Below are 22,071 nucleotides of genomic sequence, written 5' to 3'. Positions count from 1 at the left end.
GGGTCACAAATAAATACCAATCAAGCCAGATGCTAAACTGAAGGCTTTCCTTCAGTGGAAATGAGTAAAAACTGTTTTGTAACAAACAAAACAAAGACAACGGTTTTGAAAATTGCTCTTTCAGTTTCAAAAGTAAGCCCAATTTTCCTCCTCCAAAGTTTAGGCTGTGCCTGTCTTTGAACAAGCTTCAAATGGACTGGTCACACAACCCACTCAAGTGCAGCAAATCTAATCTGATGCCAGCGGCTGAGCCTAGAAGGCTTGCTGCCTACAAAGAACGACGCCCAGAACCAGCACGGTCTAGTCACCATCCACCGGCACCACCAGGGTTGCTGCATGGTCTGGGAAGGGCACAGATAGCTTCATTACATGCGAAGACTTTCTTTTAAAAGAAAGACTTTACCATAACAGGTCTCAAGTGAACTCCAATGAAAAATGTTCTAACTGCCTAAGCTAGAAATAGGCTTTTGTGACTTTTTTCTTTTTATTATAAGTTGGGCCCAGTATGAGTATAAAAATCATAAATGTATATACCCTGCGAATTAGCAATTCCAAGTCTACAATTTATATATCACATGTAGATAAAGTAATTCTCTTTACAACAACAAAATGTTTAAATGTTCATTGATAGGGAATTGGTTAAATAAATTATCACATTTCCATAAGGTAGAATACTCTGCAGCTCTAAAAAAAGAATGAGGGCTCTTTCTGTAGCACATAAAAGACCTTCAAAACACATCATTAAGTAAAAAAAGCAAACTTGAGTACCATATAGGGTATGTTACCATTTGTGTAAAGGCAGGGGGGAAATGACAATGTACTGCCTACCCAAAAGTTAAGAGTTAAAGATCATGCTTATAAATCTAATCATCAAATTCATGAACAAATAAAAAGACTGACAAGAAAAGAAAAGAAAAGAAAAGAAAAGAAAAGAAAAGAAAAGAAAAAAGAAAAAACATCAGATACCACCTTCCCACTAAGTTTCAAAAGAAAATTTTTTTACCAACATTTAAAAAATCACTTACTTGCTACCATTAAACATTTTATTCAGGGCATCTCTTGATATAATATGACCACAGACCAATTTCATGGGTGGATTGTTATCTGTTGTTTGCTGACGAAGAATGGGACAGGCAAATATAGAGTGATACCAGCACTTTTTACCAAGGTCCACTTCAATCTTCAAAAAACAGTAAAAAGGCTCAAGTTACATCTCGGAAAACCATCTACATGTCAATACGCACTGGGAAGCAAAAACATTTATCAGTCTACTCATCCAAATGTATCTTTTTACAGCACTCTTACCTCAAAGACAGGCAGTCTTAGGGATTCAAGCCTTACTTCATAATTCTAATTAACCTTCAAGATTATTTATAACACTACTTTTCAACCAAATTCTGATGTCTGAGGAGTCAAAGGAAGGCAATGCTCTAGATGTCGAACACTCCTGAAAATCTGTCAGAATAGATATACCCTAAGAGCAAAGCCCACCAGAAACCCTGTTTTGCAACACACTCAGGTAGGTGGCAAAATTCAGTGTAATAATTCCTTTAAAGACAGAATAAACAAGGCTTACTTTTATGCAAGCTTCAGATCTGAGTTTCCCATGTTCTGTGTATAATGGTCCAGAGAAACTACCTGAAACAAGGACTTTAAGCTCAAGTTCAGCAAGACCTCTCACAATCTGTACATCAGAGCCATGGTAGGTGTACCAGTCATTTCTCTTCACAGGGAACAAAACAAACAAAAGCTATGAAATCACCTAGCACAATGGTTGGCACACGACAGCGGGCTCCACAAACGTCAGTTCTTTCTGTTTTCTTTCCTTCCAAAATGGTTATCAATATAAAGTCTATTACCCAGACTCTTTCAAGAATGTTGACCAAGTGTAACAGAACAATCCTGAGAAATAATGGTCCGATCATCACCTCCCATTGCTTTACTACCCCAACACACAGGTGTCAGGTGAATTCAGACTTCAGCGTGCTCTGTGCTCATGCACAAATGTCAGAGATGCACGTAGCACAGCTGGGAAGCTGCCAGATTCTTGCAGGCACCTTCCTCAGCAAAGCAAGTGAAGGCTCAACTTCTTTTCACTTGTTCAAATAAGCAAGCAGCAGTCAAGCAGGGGTGCTGCCTGTGTCCTGACCACACTCAGACTGGGAATGCACCTGTGTCTTTAATCAAAACAGATCTCTGAGGAGGAGCTGGGGCAGCCAACCGACAGTTACCAGCTGGAAGGTGACTGTGGATAAACCTGTGCACAGGAGTGGCAGACAAAAAGCAAAAGCCAAATGCGTATTTAGCCTTTTAGGATGCATGACACAACCGTGACAGGCATGATAAGTGCAGTCCAAGTTTTAGTGCTTACTGTCAAAGGTCACATACAATGACCTTTGCCACTCCATGTCATAACTCCTATGGCAGCAAAGCTGGAGTCCCTACTATGTGTCCCATATTATTCTAAGCATACCAGTTATCTCTAGTCTTTAACAGCCCCAGAAAGGGAAGGAAGGTACCACAAACTACTGCTTAGAGAAGTAATAGGGTTGGCAAGTGACTAGAGGTGATGTTTAAAATCATGGCCAGGAGAGCAGTGGACACGCAGCACTGGAGGGCCGCTGAGGACTGCACGTGTACCAGGGACAACCTTTATTTTAGCAGCTCTGTGCTTATTTTAAGCACAAACCCATGATTTCATAAATATCGATGCTTAACACAAAACTAAATTCAACCAGTTGACTCACCGCTCTTGTATTTTAAAAAACCGTAGTCTGAGTGGTTTCTCCAGGGCCCTGCAGAACACACTGTGTGCCACAGTACAGACGCCACGCACACCTGTGACGTCTTCCTTCACTAGCTCTCTACGTCAAAATTGTATTCGTTTTTTTCTACGTCAAAATTAAAAACCAAAAACTCCAGCGCCTCCAAAATGTACTAGCTCCCCATTTCTATTGTTTTTAATCATGTCTACACATGACATACAAGAATCCTGGCTGAACGGCTACAACGGTGTTCTCTCGTTAAAAGGCAAAACAGGCATTTTAAACCCTTAGCATCCATGTTCTTCTCATGGCAGGAAAAAACAGAATGGTAGAAAGTGGAACTCACAGGTAATTCATCTTTCTGGTTCCAAACTCCTGTGCACTGCCTCTGTTCTATCACGGCTTTGATATTAATTAACGCTGGCAGTGCCACACAACCTGCTGAGAAACTGGGAGAGAAGAGGAAATGTCAGTGCCAGGCCAGGTGTCAGACAGCTTGGTCCCAGGAAACATCAATCCCTCCAGACTCCATGTGCACAGGGTCCTGGCCATTGGACAGGGCACAGTGCCCTCTGCTTTGTTAAATCAGTGCCAAGAAAAAAAAAAAAAAACAAAAACCTTAACATTTTACAAAACCACCAGATTCAATGGGCTCTGCTTATCAGTCATTAACGATATCCTGAAACAGTTTCTTGCTCAGCCTCCTTCTAGACCCTAGACCAGGATGCCCCTGTCCAGGGCAGAAGTGCTCATTTCTCAGACCCAGAAATGCTCGCAGTTGTCTCTCAGCAGAGTCCCTCTTCAGGACTGCCCTCAGTTGAAGCAAGTCACCTGACCAGAGTCACATCTGATGACTGCTCTGGGTGAGGATACAGAAGCCCAGCTTGTCGCCCTAATTTGGAACAGCTTCACAGGCCCACCATGGCGCCAGATCTCCTCAGATATGTGCTGAGGCCTCTGATAAGACTACTCTGCAGTCCAACTTACCCTAATCCTGCGGCTTTCATTCTGCCACGGGGGCTCATCCTAACAAACCTCCCGCGTGTCATCTCCACCATTTCACACTCTGTTCCCCCAGAGAACCTGACCTGCAGCCTGCTCATGCATTATAACAAACTGCCTCAGTGTCTCCTATGCTCAGCTGGAACACCCCACGGAAGGCAGAAGGTACCTTGTTCACCTTTGTAGCTCACACAATGCCTGGCACATAGCAGGGATCTAAAACACTTGAGGAATTAAATAAATAGAGCTAAAGAAGTTATTTTCTTAAACAGGTTCATCGACTTCTTGTTTTCAAGACCCACTTACATGCTTAGATATTAAGAATCTCAAAGGCATTTGTTTCTGTGGGTTATATTATTGTACTAGAAATTAAAACTGACACATTTAAAAAATATCAATTTGTTTAAAATAATAAATATATCACGTTATAAATAACATTCTTACCAAAAAACAAAACAAAACAAAAAATCCATATTTTCCAATCCAAAAATTGTGAGAAGACTGGCACTGTTTTACATTTTTACAAATCTCTTTATGCCTAGCTTTATAGAAGACAGATTCTTATATCTTGTGCTGCATTCAATTTGTTGCAATGTGTTCTTTTGATTTAAATAAATGGGGAAAAAAATCTGGCTTTAAACAGATAGGCAGTAATTTAACTGCCTTTTCAGATAATTGTGATATTCCTTTAATGCCACACCAAAACTCAACAAGTAGTAGATTCTTAAAGGTTAGTTGCAGAGTGGAGTGAATCCTTGCCACTGAATTTTTTTGTTTCCTGCTACATTAAAATCCAATTGTCTGTCTCACACTGTGAATGAATCTTTTACTCATGCACGATTTTATAAGATCACAGTGAATTAAGATCTTCTAAGTGTTAACACATTTCATTACACAATCTCAAAAAAATAAAATTCATTAATATCACCAATCTCATCAGAAAAGTATTGGGAAGGGACCCCTGGGCAGTATAGTCAGTTAAGCATCTGACTTTGGCTCAACTCAGGTCATGATCTCACGGTTCATGAGTTCCAAATCTACACTGGGTGAGCTCAAGCCCCACTGCAGGAGCACTGTCAGCACAAAGCCTGCATGGGATTCTCTCTCTCTGCCCCTCACTCACCTGTGCACTCGCTTGCATGCTCTCTCTCAGATAAATAAGGGAAGGAAGGAAAAGAAGGAGGCAGGGAGAAAGAACAGTATTGGGAAGCTGCATGCCCACAGTGGCAGATACAAGTTTTCCAAAATTGCTATCTTAGCTTAAACTCATGAATTTAAAAGATACAAAAAGATATAGTCAGTTGCTTTCCTTGACATGACAGGCTCACTTCATACATGTGAAAAAACATCTGCCAAAAACCTAAGTGTAATTAACTGTAGTGATTCTAATTTTTTTTTTTTAATGTTTACTTATTTTTGAGAGTGAGAGAGACAGAGCACAAGCAGGGGAGGGGCAGAGAGAGAGGGAGACACAGAATCCTAAGCAGGTTCCAGGCTCTGAACCATCAGCACAGAGCCCGATGCAGGGCTTGAATCCACGAGCTGTGAGATTAGGAACTGAGCCAAAGTCAGACACTTAACCAACTGGGCCACCCAGGAGCCCCAGCTGTAGTGATTTTTTTCAAGTAAGAACTATTTCATGAAAAAAACAACTAGTGGGGGCACTTGGATGGCTCAGTTGGTTGAGCGTCCTGACTTTGGCTCAGCTCATGATCTCATGGTCCCGTGAGTTCAAGCCCCGCATCAGGCTCTGTGCTGACAGCTCAGAGCCTGGAGCCTGCTTCAGATTCTGTGTCTCCCTCTCTCTGACCCTCCCCCACTTGCACACACGCACACACACACACACACACACACACACACACACACACACACTCTCTCTCTCTCTCTCTCTCTCTCTCTCTCAAAAATAAACAGTTAAAAAAATTAAAAAACAACAACAACTAGTGTATTGGCTCATAACAATCAAGCAACATACACAGGTGTTTTCTGAGACAAGAGGATACTTTGGCTTGAAGTTGAAGTGCTTTATGAGAACTTCCCACTTTGTCACACAGAATATTAAAAAGGTGTGTACTCAAAGGTGAAGATGTAATAAAACTAATAATTTTAAATGTTTTGTCAAGAGCAATCTTTTTTTTTTTTTAAGAACAGTCTTAAGTAAAACTAGTGCGTCTTAAACTGCAAGTGTGTGGTGAAATATGATGTGTGGGGAATATGCCAAGTCCTTTAGGAGTCTGGGACCGCTCTGCTGATCTGTGAGCTAAGGCTCAAGCAGTTTAATACACCACTGTTGCTGCACCATCTGTGGAAATATCGGCACAGTGAAAAAGGCTCTGGGGGACCCCCAGAGGTTCACAGATGACACTGCTCTAAGACTGTTTCATCACCAATTGTGATGATCTCCTGAAATACCAACCGTACTCTTCTTCAGAAAGACAAACATTCTCTTCAAAAGCTAGACAGGAAATTAAGAAAAACTAAAGCAAGCAGTGCATATTTCAATAGCAGGACCCATTTCCATACCTGACACTGAGAGGGGACTCCACCGAGAGCCCCAGGAGGGCACAGGCGTCCCGAGTAAAGATGTCACAGATGTCAGCCCACTGGTTTGCATCAAGTAGGTGAACGTATGGTGAGTTCTCAATCCCTTGTCTCAGGTACACAAGGCTTCCCATCAAAACCTGAATGTCTAAACAAAACCGGTGACAATTTGGAGGTATGAATGAGCACTCCTGAAATAGGGGCTGATGTGGGGGTGGGAAGCTGAGAAAGGCAAAAATTCCCCCAACTGACATAGCCTAAGTTATTAACAATGTCTTTTAAAATTCTGGTCCTTGGGGCGCCTGGGTGGCTCAGTCGGTTAAACGTCCGACTTCGGCTCAGGTCACGATCTCGCAGTCCGTGAGTTCGAGCCCCACGTCGGGCTCTGGGCTGATGGCTCAGAGCCTGGAGCCTGCTTCGGATTCTGTGTCTCCCTCTCTCTCTGCCCCTCCCCCACTCATGCTCTGTCTCTCTCTGTCTCAAAAATAATAAACGTTAAAAAAAATTTAAAAAATAAAAAAATTAAAAAAAATAAAATTCTGGTCCTTAAGCTTGGTTTATCCCTTCACTGTAAATCAAAGAAACAGCATTGAGAGAAAGGGGAAGAAAAGGAAAACACTGAATACGAACTTCAAGTTACTTTACTCTTATACACAGCATAGTGTAACTACCATTATCTAGATGAGTAATGATAACGTCGTAAATGGGGCCACCAAACATTTCTGGCTGTAGAACTGGCCAGGACTCCCACACTGACATTCGGTGTCACTGCTGCCACCTTGGACACTTTGTGGTGGCATGCCTGCCTGCTCTTTCTCCTATCTCTTACATACAGAATCCCCAAAATGCAATGTCTCTTTCTGACTTTGAATCCAAGAGGCTTCAATGTTTTACTTTTGTTCTAGGTCCAATCAGCGATCTAATAATAATCTAAGCGATTAGCATCTACAATTATTTTAGTTCCTTAGCAAATTGGTATTAGATCTCCTTAAGATAAACCTAAATCCCAGTGGTGGCTATAGGTCTGTTCCAATTAAAAACATTTGACTCTAGACTCACCTTTTTGATGATTTAGGGCAAATGGCTGAAAATTTTTAGCATATTGTAATGCTTCTCGCTGATTCGTAGTTCCGCCCATTAACAAGCTAATGAAATACAGTCTGTGTAGTTTAAATTCCAAGGAACTGTTTTGGGCTATGAGCATTTCTCGGTTTGATACTGCCCATCTAAAGGAAAAGCAGAAAAGATTTTAACAGTAATTAAGAGCCGGCAAAGAGTGTCAAAAATTCTTTGAAACCTAACAACACACAAAAAACGGTCTGGTCTGCCATCTTGTGGAAATCAGTGGTAACATCAATCCCTTGGCCCAGAGACTTTTGTAAAGAAAATAAACATAACTACACCCAAAGAGACACTTCAGCTAGTGAAAGTAAGATAAAAATAGTTAAGTCAGATGACAATTAAATATTTAGTAAGGTTTTATACCAAGACAAGATGGACTCTGATGAGTCACAGGATATATTTGGAACTTGTACAAGACCCACTTTGAAGCAGGTGTCAGCCATGAGATTCACTACTCAATTGCCCGTATCCACTACTCTTTTCCTGTTAAACTGGCATGGCATATTTATAAATGAATCATAAGATTCTGAATGGGAACCATCTATTTTTAGACTTTTTGGGGGCACAAGATTTTGTGCTGCACACTCTGAGATTAAAAACAGCAAACAAGGTTATTTGTGCCTCAAGGTGTTTTCAGTCTAATCCGGCAGATAAAACTACATATATATCACATTTATATCACACTGTGCCATAATGATTTGTACAAACATACTGCTAATGAAGGAAAGAATATCCAATTCTGAAAGATCCAAAGTACAGGGACTCAGGACTCTCCAGTACACACAGTTGGGATAACCAATGTTGAGCTGGGTCTACCACTCCAGGTGGCACTAGGCAGAAAAGTGTACCAACCAGCTGTTAAAATCAATTTTGCAATCAAATGGTAAGGAAGCATTACTTTATCTCTTTAAACAGATTAAGATGTAGAAGCCATATCATATTTTTCATCTGACTTTCAGTTGGACAAATATTCTAACCCATTTCACCAAGGACCAATGGAACGTGAACTGGGTATGATTTATAAACCCGGAGCAGCTCTGCAAACTACAAAAGGAAAATGTTTCAGGTTCCTCATAATGATCAGTTGAATGGGATTAGACTTCACAGAACTCTACTGTTACAGGATCCTACCCTAAGGGTTCCACATGCACATGGGTATTCTAATCAACCTGTTGATGCATCCACATCTTAGAGTCCAAACATGAAGCTTCTGTGACTTCAAAATCAAGGTTATTGCTAAAAATATTTTAAAACTATATTCATCACTTAGACTTTGGCAATATTTACTTAAATTTAAGTAAGCTTTGAAACCTTGCCTGGTCGCAACACCAAGTCTGAGATAAATCCTGCTGACACCAGCAACGTACTTTTGGCAGCAATCTTTCATGAATGCCCAATGCCAACCGCCAGTACCAAAAGTATTGAGCGTCTGGCAATATCTAGCTTGTCAGGGACCTTCGTGATTTCCAGTTCCAAGGAGTACATTTATTTTTATTTTTATTCCAGTATAGTTAATATACAGTGTTGTATCAGTTTCAGGTGTACAATCTAATGATTCCACACTTCCATACATGACCCAGTGATCAACATAACAACTACCCTCCTTAACCCCCCCACCTATTTCACATATCCCCCTACCCACCTCCCCTCTGGAAACCATCAGTTTGTCCTCTATAGTTAAAAGTCTGTTTCTGGGTTTGCTTCTCTTTTTTCCTTTGCTTGTCTGTTTTCTTAAATTCCACATGAGTGAAATCGCATGGTATTTGTCTATTTGGCTTTGCAGCTCTGTCCACATGGTTGCTAATGGCAAGATTTCATTCTTTTTCACGGCTGAGTAATATCTCATTATGTGTATACACCACATCTTCTTTATCCATCTATCTATAGACACTTGGCCAAGCAGTACATTTAAATCATGTTGCTTACCAAAAGTTTATCCTACACCCCTCACTCATAAAATCATGAGTGTGTTTTCCTACTAACAAGGAAGGAGAGGCAGCAAGCTACTTGTTTTCTGTTTCTGATATGAGGTACATGTGTAAGAGTCTACAGAGTCCAAGAAGGGAACTAATAGAGAGTAACTACAAATTTTAATAAACAATGAAAGTCAACAGAGAGGGCAAAGTCCTTATGTAGGCAATTCACAAAGGAAAAAATCTATTTCATTTTCAGAGGCAGATTTTCAGGATATAATATTAAAGGTGGGGAAAATTGTCCTGTCTAGGAAAAAATAACTCCCAGTTACAAGAATCTTTAATGGTAATGACTCCAGGGAAGCTGGACTGCATGCATTGTTCACCAACTGTTATGGTGCATGGGCTACAACAACCCAGACCAGGGCATCAGCTCTCAGAGCAGCACCAGGAGGCCAGAAATAATGGGAGGACATAACGGTGGTCCAGAGGACAGTGATTAACACAGTCTATGCTGTCCTACGTTTTACAAAATTACTTTCAATTAAGAAGGCAGTAACTTTTTAAGCAAATGCAAAAGTAAACGAAATTCTTAACTTCTTTTTTTAATCAAAAAAGCTAACAGTAATTGCAAATTACATTTCCTAAAAGTAATCCAAGCCATGAGTTATGATTTTAAGCTCTGCAAACTATATATATATATGTGTAACCCATTTAACTTGGAGAGGTATTTAAATACTGGACAATGTAGTTCCTAATTTATCACTTATTTTTACTCACTTTCAAATTTAGCTATAAACAAGGCTACAAAATAATCAGAAAAAAGCTAACATTGCTAGTTCCTAACCCCCAGGCCCACCAAGAAATTTTCAGGAGAAGTAAACAGCTATTTCATTACAAAAAGGAGCTGGAGAAATGTGGGGAAAATGCAAACTCCAAATTCACAGAATACAAGTTGTCATGTATTTCTTAAATTACATTTCTTGACCTTCTGTCTTGAAACAATGTATTATCTTCACTTAACTTTTAAATATTATATTAAGCCTAAATCTCACAAAGCAAAGCATTAGATTAACCATTTCTAAGCTTCTCCCTTCCTGGCAAAATGTCATTTTCTACACTAAGGATCTCTGCCCTCAAACGTGTAAACATATATAAGTAAGCATTAAGGTGAAAACCTTGCCTTATAGCACCTCTCCCTCATACCTCCAGGCACCCACATTTGTATTGTCCTGACCCCAATTCCTTGGCCACAGTTGACTGGCCAGGTAAACATGGGTTTTTAAAGTCACACTCTTGGGGCGCCTGGGTGGCGCAGTAGGTTAAGCGTCCGACTTCAGCCAGGTCACGATCTCACGGTCCATGAGTTCGAGTCCCGTGTCGGGCTCTGGGCTGATGGCTCGGAGCCTGGAGCCTGTTTCCAATTCTGTGTCTCCCTCTCTCCCTGCCCCTCCCCCGTTCATGCTCTGTCTCTCTCTGTCCCAAAAATAAATAAAAAACGTTGAAAAAAAAATTAAAAAAAAAAATAAAAATAAAGTCACACTCTTGTGGTGTCTCATATAAATGAATTCATCTATCCCTTATCTCCTTCATGATCACTTCATGATCCTGTATCTTTTGTGCTTGAAGTTCTTAATGATTGCCTTCCTTGACAATCAGAACATCTGCCTTAACTAATCTCTGGAATCTGGGTACAAATTTCACAGCAGCATTTTTATCTACACTAGCAGCCTCCCCAGAGAGCTAAACGTTAGCCAGTTCATGATGACTTCTGAATTGATGAAACCATCTTTGGCAGTAAAGTTCTTCTTCAATCTCCTTATAATTACTGTTTTCTTTCAATACGGCCAACTGCCACATGGCCAAACTAACCTTTAAAAAAAAAAAAATTGCAATCCAAAGTAGAAGTAAACATTCCTTTTAAACCATAAGCAGCTTTCTGTTCCTAGTGCAATTTAAATTACAGAAGGTCAAAGTGGCTCTACCTTGATTTTTCACATTCATAGTGCTTTTTCAGTACAGCTTCTATCATGACTTTGTTCAGGCCTGCATCTCATCCTGGCTCCGCTCTGTCGATGGCATTTTCAACTTTTTTTTTGTTTTTTAATGTTTATTTACTTTTGAGAGAGAGAGAGAGAGAGTGTGTGTGAGTGGGGGGCAGGGGGCAGTAGGGAGAGAGAGAGAGAGACACAGAATCCGAAGCAGGCTCCAGGCTCTGAACCATCAGCACAGAGCCTGATGTGGGGCTCAAACTCACGAACTGTGAGATCATGACTTGAACCGAAGTTGAACTCTTAACCGACTGAGACACCCAGGCGCCCCTCAACTCTTTCTAATCACGTGCAATTTCACTTCTAGCAATTCATCTTTGTTGACCAAGCTCCTCTTTCAAAAATCCATTTCTGTAATATGTTGCACGTGTTTATCTCTGGGGGATGAGGAGGCAAGACAACTACACGCTTGCTGAGGGGTAACGAATGTGCGGTGACCAGTCACTGACAGACTTGGAAGAAGTGATGTGGTTGGCTGTGATCAAGATGCACATCTGTTATTTATGTGGTGATTTGTTATTTATGTGGTGTTTTGGGAGTAAGGTTTGTAGCTTATGCAATTACTTACAGTTTACACAAAACTCGAAGCAGGATCCAGGCTCTGAGCGGTCAGCACAGAGCCTGATGCAGGGCTCGAACTCACAACGGCAAGTCATGACCTGAGCTGCAGTCAGAAGGTTAACCAACTGAGCCACCCAGGCACCCCAACTTTATAAAAGCCAAGAAGGCCCAGAGTGGCACAAAGGAGAAAGATGCAATGTTTGAAGAACTAATAAGCAAGTCCACGTGTCTATGGCACAACTCTTTTTAAAGTAGGCTTCCTGCCCAATGTGGGGCTTGAACTCACGACCCTGAGATCAAGAGCCGCATGCTCCACCGACTGAGCCAGCCAGGCGCCCTCACTACGGCACAACTCTTAAAGAAAGAAAATTAGGTTAGTTTTCTTCTTCTCACCAAGATCCCTGCCCCTCCACTTTTCTTAAGCAGCACAGGGGTAGGTGTCGGCAGGAGCAAGAAGTGGTTGGCCAATAGGAGAAATTAGAGGTGTTTGTCATGTGGTGTGACAAATTAAAGGAGGAAAATAATGAGACTAGAATGGAGACACAGGTTCAGGCCAAGAACCTGACATCTGAACCTAACACATTCAGATAACCTGATCTAGCAAACTTCATTACCATCAAGAGTGATGTGTCCAAGTGAATGAAAGCTGGTCTAGATGGAAGACCTGTTTGCTTTGTGCAGTGAGAAGCCATGATCCTACCTCCCAGTGGAGGTGCTGGTTAATTTTTTGCAAACGAACAATCAAACACAAAGTGAGTAGCTGAGAATAGAGCAGAAAAACTCAAGGGCCAGGCTCAATTGCCACATTTTCTACAACTTTCCTAAATAATCTCTGCAGCCACAGAACTCTTGATGTCCCTTGTATCTGAACCTCTCACATGGCTCATCTCACATTTGTAGGTAGTTTCTGGTCTTTTATAAGGCAGGGACTCTGTCTTGCTCATCTTGGCACACCCTGCCTACTCTGAACGGGGTATACTGATAAAGAATACAGGTTAGTAGAGTCAACTACTCGTGGACTTTAACCTTAGCTCTGCAGTGTGAATTTGGGCAAATGTTACTCAATTCTCTAAAATCTGTTTCCTTACTGTAAAATGGGGGTACCTCAAAGGGTTGTGGGCATCAAACAAGGGGGCTAGTTAAAGCGCTGAGCACAGAGATGGGCACAAATAGATATTCAATAATAAGCAACTTAATTTGTATTTACTGAACGGATGAACTCTAATGGTTCTTCAAAGTCATGATTTTTAATAAGAAAATTATACTTAAAAGACAAGAATTATTTGGGCGCTTCCATGTAATACTCAGTGCTGCTTTGGTTTTTACAGTCTCAACTGTGTCGGAATATGATGATATCCATGTGTCAGTTAACCCTCTTCAAAACATTCAAGTTTTTGTAGCTAGAAGTTCACATTGAATATTCACTTGGGTATTTGCTTCTCTGAGCAGGAATAAGAGGTAGAAGACCGTCAGAGCCTTAATTAACCTGGTAATAACCAAATCCAAAGCACAGGAAACTACAAAAGCACGAAATATAATTGGCCCCCAAAACTTAACCACTGCCTATAAAGCAATACAAGACACATACAAAAAAATAGTTGAGATGTTAAGAAATAGAATGCTATTTTCTAGATAATGGCATTTCCAGCAGAAAACTTTTGATTTTTAATTTTTAAAAGAAAACAACTAGTACGATACACAACCAAAAAGCCAACTAAACATTCAATTATAACTTCACTGTGATTTGTTAAAAAAAAATTCTGATCCCAAATCTCCTATGTGGGTTATTGAGAGCACCATGAGCTTTAGAACTATTCCTCATTTAAAGAGACACTGTTGGGGCACCTGGGTGGTGGCTCAGTCGGTTAAGCGTCTGACTTTGGCTCAGGTCATGATCTCACGGCTTGTGGGTTCGACCCCCACGTCAGGCTCTGTGCTGACAGCTCAGAGCCTGGAGCCTACTTTGGATTCTGTGTCTCCTGTTCTGCCCTCCCCCGCCCCCCAAAAATAAACATTTAAAAAAATTAAAAAAAAAAAGACACTGTAGACAACCCCCCAAAAAGGGCTAAAAGGCACCCAGTAAGGTCACTGATATCACAATTATCTCTGTTCACTGCCACTCCATTCCCTAATAAAGAGACCTTTTGTGCCTCTTCCATAAAAAGACCCCAAAACAATACTACTGACTTAGGTGACTAAGTTAGAAGCAACCCACTCCACACAATTATCCCACAAAGCATTAAGCATTAATTATCCTAACTGTCAGGCCTCTGAAAAGACTTGGCACATTGTTAGCTCCATATTTAGAATTTCCATGTTATTCCAAAAATAATTAAAACAAGATCCCACCTTCACAGTTAGCTGCTGTCCCCCAGGAACCTAACTGACAGCCTCATCTATTTACTTCACTCCTCTTATAATTTTGCCAATCTGGGTTGGTGTCTATTTCTGGTAATAATGAAAAATATCTCTTGCCAGTTCCCACAGACACTCCACTACAACCTTTCAGAAAATTTTTAAAAGGCTTACAAATATATTCTTTTTCTGTTCTCCTCTAGGGCTATATTCTTGGGTGGGGGGGGGAGTGTACAAGCTTAAGTTCAGTGAAATGAATGACGTTTATTTACTCCACAGACGTGGACTTGGCTCAATGTTATTGGTGACCAAATCAAGTGCTTAAAAAATTCAGAGAATGGCAAAAATGACAAAAATCAAAGTTCAGCCAAAAAAGGTTAAGAATCCTATAACTTTGCTTTAGACACCAAAAAGAATAGCTTAACATTTCTTTTCTGAAATATTTGCAAATGGCAGTTTCTCAGATATGGACTGAGTTCATCACTGGAACTACTAACATTTTACTCATCTCAGACTGGTGTGAATCTTTGTCCTTCTTACATGCTATTTTAAAAAACAATACAGGGGTGCCTGGGTGGCTCGGTTAAGCATCCGACTTCAGCTCAGGTCATTATCTCCTGGTTTGTGAGTTCGAGCTCTGGGTCGGGTTCTGTGCTGACAGCTCAGAGCCTGGACCCTGCTTTGGATTCTGTGTCTCCCCCTTCTCTGCCCTTCCCATGCTCACGTTCTGTCTCTGTCTCGCAATAATAAATAAACGTTAAAAACAAAACTTTTTTTTAAATACAAACTATAGTGTTACGCATTTAGTTTACTTCAAACAAAACAAAACAAAACAAAACAAAGCAAACAACACGCACACTTTTAATTAGAGCCTCTCCATAATGCAGTGCCTGGTAAGAGTCCCAAAAGCAATGTGAGGCAAGTGGCCACCATGCTGGACGACACAGTTCTACCAATTAGCGATTTTTTTTTAATAAAGTTCTTAAGTATGACATGCTTTTTATTTACTGCTAATAAATAAACCCACAAACCATGAAATCATGACCTGAGCCGAAGTCAGACACTCAGCCCACTGAGCCACCTAGGCGCACCTCAATTTGTTTCTTTTTAATAGAACAGCTCCATCTCCATCAGACTTAGCGCGTGGGCACAGTGAGTTAAAAATGTATCCCTTAACTCACCTTTTCTGCCTTTTCAGAATTAAGAACCATCCTGAACAACAACAACAACAAAAAACCCAAAAAGAACAAAAATAAAAACAAAAAACTCAAGCTCTGGGAAAAAAAAAAAATCCAACTTGAATTCCTTTTCTCCAATGGTATATCTATCAGAGCCTCCTTTCTTCTGTGGTTCTATGTGGCTATTAAAAAATGTCTGAGTCAGCAAGACTGCCCACCTACAGGAAGCCAAAACTAAAAACAAGAAAACAAATACCAGAAACTGCCTAATCATTGTCACCCTCATTGCCAGTGGTAGTCAAGGCTCTGTGATCAGGTACTTCAGCTTGCTGCCTTCATTTTCATTTTCTAAAAACTTTCTCCGCTTATAAATGGTGTTTTATTCACAGATACTACAATTTCTCTAAGTCTGGCAAACACTTTCTTCTCCTTAGATCCACTGTTCATACCACAAAGAAACTACAATGGTTAAGCTCATCCTAATCCCTCTGTGGTTTTTATTTCTAGCCCCACCTAATCACTAGGCTTAGAGATGGAGTCCTTTCATTTTTCAACAGGCTGCCTCATACTGTTCATGGCCTGTCCAATCTAAAATTCTTCTGTGGTCTAAACTAACAGAATATTTTTCTCTCTTCTGTGAAAAAATCTTTTAACTTCTCTCTCTCTGTCTCCTTCTCATAACCATTCAGTTATTGTCTGTTCCCTCACAGTGTTCTACTGAGGCTTTGCAAACTCTTTTAAACTGCAAATTCTTCTAAACAAGTGCTGGGGGCCCCTGGGCCTACTCCTCCGTGTTGAAAAACCAGGTTTCCAAGTCTGCAAGGTTGTAAGCCAGACCACAGACTGTGGCAAATCCAAGAAGGTGGTATTACTCTTTGAAACACCTTTAAGGAAGGCGACCTGAAGACAGGCTTCCCCTGAAGACAGCACTTAAAATGTCAGTAACTGGCTCATACCTATAACAACAGTTTCTGTCTCTCTAATATTTCTCCATCCCTTTGTGTTAAGTTCCTATTACTCTCTTGTTGACACGAGTTACTTTTGGCTTGACCTCTATCTCCCCCATGAAGGAAGAGGTCTCACGTTTGCTCAAAGTTCTCCTTCTAACTATTCCATCATTTACTGAAGTATCCCATACGCTTATGAAGTAAAGCACCATGCCAGGTGCCAAGAAGAACTTAAAAAATAGATAAGGCAATCTGGAGGAGAAGAAAAATCCATATACAAAGTCAGAAATATAAGGGGGCAGGAACAAAAGAGTAGGCAGTGTCCTAACCAGCTCTGTGTATATAATTAGCTGTTGTTCTGCCACTTCTGCCATATCAACATTCTTTTCTTCCTTCTTTCCATTGTCTCTTATCATTTGCAACTGATAGCTAATGCTCTCCAAAGTTCCTTTCATGGCCTCTATCCATACTAATCTGTTTGGTTGGCTTCTGCCTCCCCAAATGTCTAGACTGCCTGGAGGAAGTGCTGCAGCCCCTCGTGAATGGTTCCATGCTGCTGCCTCTCCCAGCGTGGACAAATAGAAAGTGCCACAATGACTGAAAGATACTCTGTCTTGTACCTGAACCAGAATTCTTCAAACTGATGTCCCATATTCGTCAACTTTTGCTATGAGCTGAATAAAGTGAATTCTCTGTACTTTGGACATTAAAGATGCTGAGGAAATAATGGCTTTGTAGCCACCAGTAACAGGCAAGAATTGGAAAAGTCAGAGTTGTTGTAACAGACATTTCTATTAAACTATCATTTTCAAAGCTTCTGTTCTGTAGGTCTCCAATTTTGTGGGTTTTAGCGTTTTGGGGGGGGAGGTTGGGGACAAGAACAAAGATTCTGTGGTCAGATATGCATGGGGAACATGGAGTTTGGCGACGTTAAATGTTTCTTTAGGACTGCTGATGACCCCTGTAATGTGCTAAAGTAATAAGTCTCTTAGAGAAGAGTATTATTCACGGGACATCATGTGAAGTGCTTCTCATGTGACCTTTTGATTCCATATCCTTTTCTTCCACAAAGCACCTGCCAGGCCTCGATTCGTCCTCTATAAAATGAGTATTTATTTCATAGGGTTATGATGAGAATTTATAAGTTAATACACGTAAAATGCTTAGAACAATGCTCGGTATATAAGCACTCAAGAAAAGTTAACTATAATTGCCGCCACATCCCCCTATACTGATAATATTTACTATGGCAACCTTCCCATAAAAGTGAAGTAACAAAATTTTTACTGTGTAGTAATTTCCACTATTACAACCAAGGGGATAGAATGAACCCTGCCTTTGCCTGAGAGGCACTGCTTGAGGCTACCAGTTAACAGAAAACATTGATAGAAATAATTGATACATATGATATAGTTATCAGTAAGAATCTTAGATCTTACAGAAAAAGCATAAAGTTAAAAGGGTGTTATCAATTTTCTTCACTCCAAAAGGGAAACGCCTTGAGTACTTTGAGAGCTGAGGTGGTCTAAATACTCAGCACAGTCTGTGGCACATGGTAAGCACTCAACAAAAATTTGATGAAAAAAATCCTGAGAAATTAACGGATAAATGACTATCAGTTGAATAACCCAAATATTATTTCCAAATCATTATGTAACAACTGGAAAACCCATACATTTCTATATTTAGGCTCCCTCACTCTTCTCTATAGATGTTTAATCATATAGGTAAAACATGAAAGTAGATGGGAGAGTGGCTATTTAAGAGTTATGACTGGTACTTGACAGAATTTAATCTCCCAGGTGTGTCAAAATCTAATATCTGCTAAAAAACAAAACCCAAAAAAACTGTAAAGGTAATGTATGCCATACACAGTGGTACAATTTGATGTCTATCTTTAAAGACACAGGACCTACCTGCCTCATATTTATAATGTATACAGGAATTTATCATTTATAAATGTACACAGGAATCTATCTCTACATGTTCATCTGAGCTGGTTTCAAAACACTGCAAATCTTTTAAGAACTCATAAATGATCAGAAACAGAAAACTAAATATGCAGAATTAAATAGGTTAGTGGAATTTTACAAAAAAAAAAAAAAAATCAAGAATCTTCCCACCTTTTTCTGAAAACAATAATCTCAAATACTTCCAATTTTAAAATACCAGAATTCTATGCCTAGAACCCCATAACAGTATCACTGTTTCTATCATCCAGTTTCTTCCTTTTATTTTATGAGTTTTTGGTTTTTTTTCTAAACCACCTGGTAATCCTCACATTAAAAAATTCTAGGACAGGGGTCAGCAAATTATGGTTAAGGTTCAAATATGGCTTGCTGCCCATTTTATATACCAGATGGCCAAGATGGTTTTGTGGGTTTTTTTGTTTTGTTTTTTTACATTTTTAAAGGGTGGTAAAATAAAGCAAAGAAGAATATGTGACAGAGACCTTATGTGGCTTGCAAAACTTAAAATATTTACTGTCTTGCCTTTGACAAAAAACCTTTCTTGATCCTGCTCTAGGGTATTACTTATAGCTTACTCAGTAATTTAAGATAATTCATATCAATGACAAGTTCACAGTGAATCATTAATTTTATAATGTAGTAATGAGCACAGAACTCCTTCATAACAATATCTGCAGTCTTCCTGCATATCACTTAGTTCCAATAGCCAATTAAGTTGTTTTTTTTAGAATGCTAGCACAGAACCCCGCACATTATGGAGGTTCAAATATCAAAGTGAGACCACTTGAACAATAGTACTTCAGTTACAATGCTAGTCTAAAGTAGTAGAATAGCCTGGATATAGGAAACCCTTTTTCTCTTCTGGGAATTCAGATCAACTGATAAGAAGGCTCTAACCATTTTCTCATATTTGTCCATCCCCCATTCTCACTTTGCTAAAAGAAAGAAAATAATTCTTCCTCACTTTCTCTGAAGTCTACCCCAGGTGAGATATATAGAGGGGTACAGATATATGTCAAAATCTCTAATGTGTTTTCTAATTAAGTTTCCTTACAGAGAGTTCTCCCCAAGTATTCAAAAGAAAACAAACATAGGAACTCACTCCAGAGCAGGTCTCAGAACTCTGACTTTTAATGCTTCTAAAATTCTATTTAACTCCACAAACGGTTCTTTCTGACTTGGGTCTACAGAAAGACCAGATTCCTGAAAAAACAGAAAGAACTTTTGTTAGCAGTAATCAGACAAAGAAATATATTAAAAGCATATTCTAAATTATAAAATATGATGCAAGCCATTAAAAAATAGTTTTTAACGTGTGTTTCTATGGTACAGACTGATGACTGAGTCCTACTAACATTCCTTCTTCTTTCCCAAAGTAGCAGAGCCCCCAGATTTTAGCCGAGTACATAACTGTATGGAATAAAGCTGTACTCCGTAACTGTATGGAGTATGACTTTGCGAGATGGAAGTTCTGGCCGGTGAAATACAAACATGTACTCTTTGCCCTTTCTTGGAATACCAAAAGGTGTACCTAGAGTTCTGGTTGCTATCCTGGACCATAAGGACAGGGGACACCTTAGTAACAGCAGAGCTACACGGAGGCTAGGTCCCCAAAAGCCTCATGGAGCATAGCTACTATACATGCTGTGGATGGCTTACTACTTCCTATTTCTGTGCAAGAGAAATATAATCCATTATTTTTAAGCCAGTGGTATTTTGGGTCTTTGTTACTTATAAATAAGCTTAACGCTAAAAGACACAACTCACTTTAGGAAATTTACATGGACACACACAAAATTCCCATAAAGGTACAGAGAAAGACTTGAATTATTGGCTTTCCGAATTATTTAAAATAGAAGGGTGCCTGGCTGGCTAAGTCAGTAGAGCATGCAACTCTTGATCCTGGCGTAAGTTCAAGCCCCACGCTGGGTGTAGAGATTACTTAACAATAAAATCTTAAAAAAAAAAGAAAAGGCTTAGATTAGAGGTCTAGCTTACACATTGACATTAAACTATTTAATTTTTATAGTCCTTCATTTTTCTAAACAGAAAATACAATAACATATGGTGGACTAAAAGGGAGTTTGAAGACACATGAATTTGGGACTGAATCCTAGTTTCTTCACGAAGAACCCATATGGCCTTGGGCAAGCTACTTCTCCAGACCTTGGGTTCCTTATCTGTAGAATGGAAGCAATTTCTGCCTCACAGGATTGCAGTAAGGAATAAAGGCAGGGCTTGACCTGTGGCTCTAAATACATGGCAGCTGCCATTATTACAACTAAGTAGAATGGATGAACTATTCTGAGATCCTTAGGCTCATATCTACTAGCAATAAAAGGCAAAGCTGCTCACTGAAGTAAATTTTAGCTTGAAACTTATTTGATAAACAAAATGCTGCAAGTTGGGCCAGATCAGCAGAACATATGTAAACTTCTTTATCCTCTTCTTCTCTGCTATACTACCTTCCCTAACAAAAGAGGAAATGGAGGAAGTAGTATCACTTTTGACCCCTTGATTGATTACCTGGGACCGCTGTGATGAGGCAGGAATAAGGAAAAAAAACAACTCAAATAAGAAGTTCTAGAACTGTGGGGCATGTGGGTGGCTCAGTCAGTTAAGCATCTGCCTTCAGCTCAGGTCATGATCTCATAGTTCATGAGTTCCAGTCCCACACTGAACTCTACACTGACAGTGCAGAGCCTGCTTCGGATCCTCTGTATCCCTCTCTTTCAGCCCCTCCCCCTGCTCGCGCTCTCACGTGCTCTCTCTCAAAAATAAACACAAAAAAATTCTTCAAAAAAAAAAAAAAAAAAAAGAAAAGAAAAGAAAAGAAAAAAGGACTTCCTAGTAAAATGAGGTCAGCCCTGGTACTTAACATATTAAAAATCTGTCTGTGGCCAAAAGAAAACTCCCCTGAGTTCCCTCATTTTGTATCATGTTCTCACCCACCGGCACACTGTTAGCAGGCACACTGTTACCTGGCAGAGCTCCTCAGCTACGTCCAGCATCCCTTGTCGAAAGAAGTGCTCTACCATCACCTCATTGAGAAGCCTCTGACTGTCTGCCTGCCAGCAGCCATCTATTCCCACACTGCTAATGTCAGAATCAAAATTCTGAAAAAAAGAAAACAAATCATGAGTTGACTAGGATATACCATTTTATATGATCTTCACCCTACCTAACAGAAAGAATACCCTTCGTTTCACTCAGATATCCACAGTAAGTACCCAATTCAAATTATCTGCAGCCTACCACAAGAAGTAGTTTTTCCACTGCTTTCCAAAACTTGTCACCCTCACTGATTATTGCTGGAAGAGTAAATGGGTATATTTTCAGAGGGGATTTGGGAAAATACATACATTTAATCATTTCTGTGGATAAACTGATTTCTAGTGAATACAGCAATATTTTCAGGTATACAGTGCTAACTATACAAACATGTTCAATACAGCACTAACTGGAAAAGAGAGAAAACCCATACGCCCAACACAGGATTAAATAATCACGGCAAGGCCCAACAACTGCCGTGCCAAGGTAGGGGTCGGGGGGAGGGAAAATGGCCAAGTAATTAAGAGAGCAGGCTCTGAGGCTAATCTACCTGGGTTTGAATCCTCATTCTCTCTCTTACTAGCTGTGTGATCTTCGCCAAATTAGTCAAAGTCT

General features: G+C 40.0%; 1 protein-coding gene across 15 annotated transcripts in view; it reads right to left on the bottom strand.

Moving 5' to 3' along the window:
- The window catches only part of RMND5A (required for meiotic nuclear division 5 homolog A), a 78,465-nt gene that overhangs the window by 20,791 nt on the left and 35,603 nt on the right, over positions 1–22,071 (bottom strand). For 13 of the 15 annotated variants that reach the window (XM_042981921.1, XM_042981916.1, XM_042981915.1 and 10 more), the window contains 6 exons: positions 21,387–21,521; positions 19,508–19,608; positions 7,368–7,534; positions 6,291–6,456; positions 3,112–3,214; positions 1,026–1,180 (listed from right to left, as the gene is read on the bottom strand). In XM_042981921.1, coding sequence (XP_042837855.1) covers positions 1,026–1,180; positions 3,112–3,214; positions 6,291–6,456; positions 7,368–7,534; positions 19,508–19,608; positions 21,387–21,521 — 827 coding nt within the window. The remainder of the gene's footprint in view (positions 1–1,025; positions 1,181–3,111; positions 3,215–6,290; positions 6,457–7,367; positions 7,535–19,507; positions 19,609–21,386; positions 21,522–22,071) is intronic. The other 2 variants (XR_006215866.1, XM_042981922.1) reach the window with 1 other exon arrangement.

Source organism: Panthera tigris, chromosome A3, assembly GCF_018350195.1.
Source record: "Panthera tigris isolate Pti1 chromosome A3, P.tigris_Pti1_mat1.1, whole genome shotgun sequence".
Classification (NCBI taxonomy): domain Eukaryota; kingdom Metazoa; phylum Chordata; class Mammalia; order Carnivora; family Felidae; genus Panthera; species Panthera tigris.
This window is presented reverse-complemented; position numbering and strand designations above follow the sequence as displayed.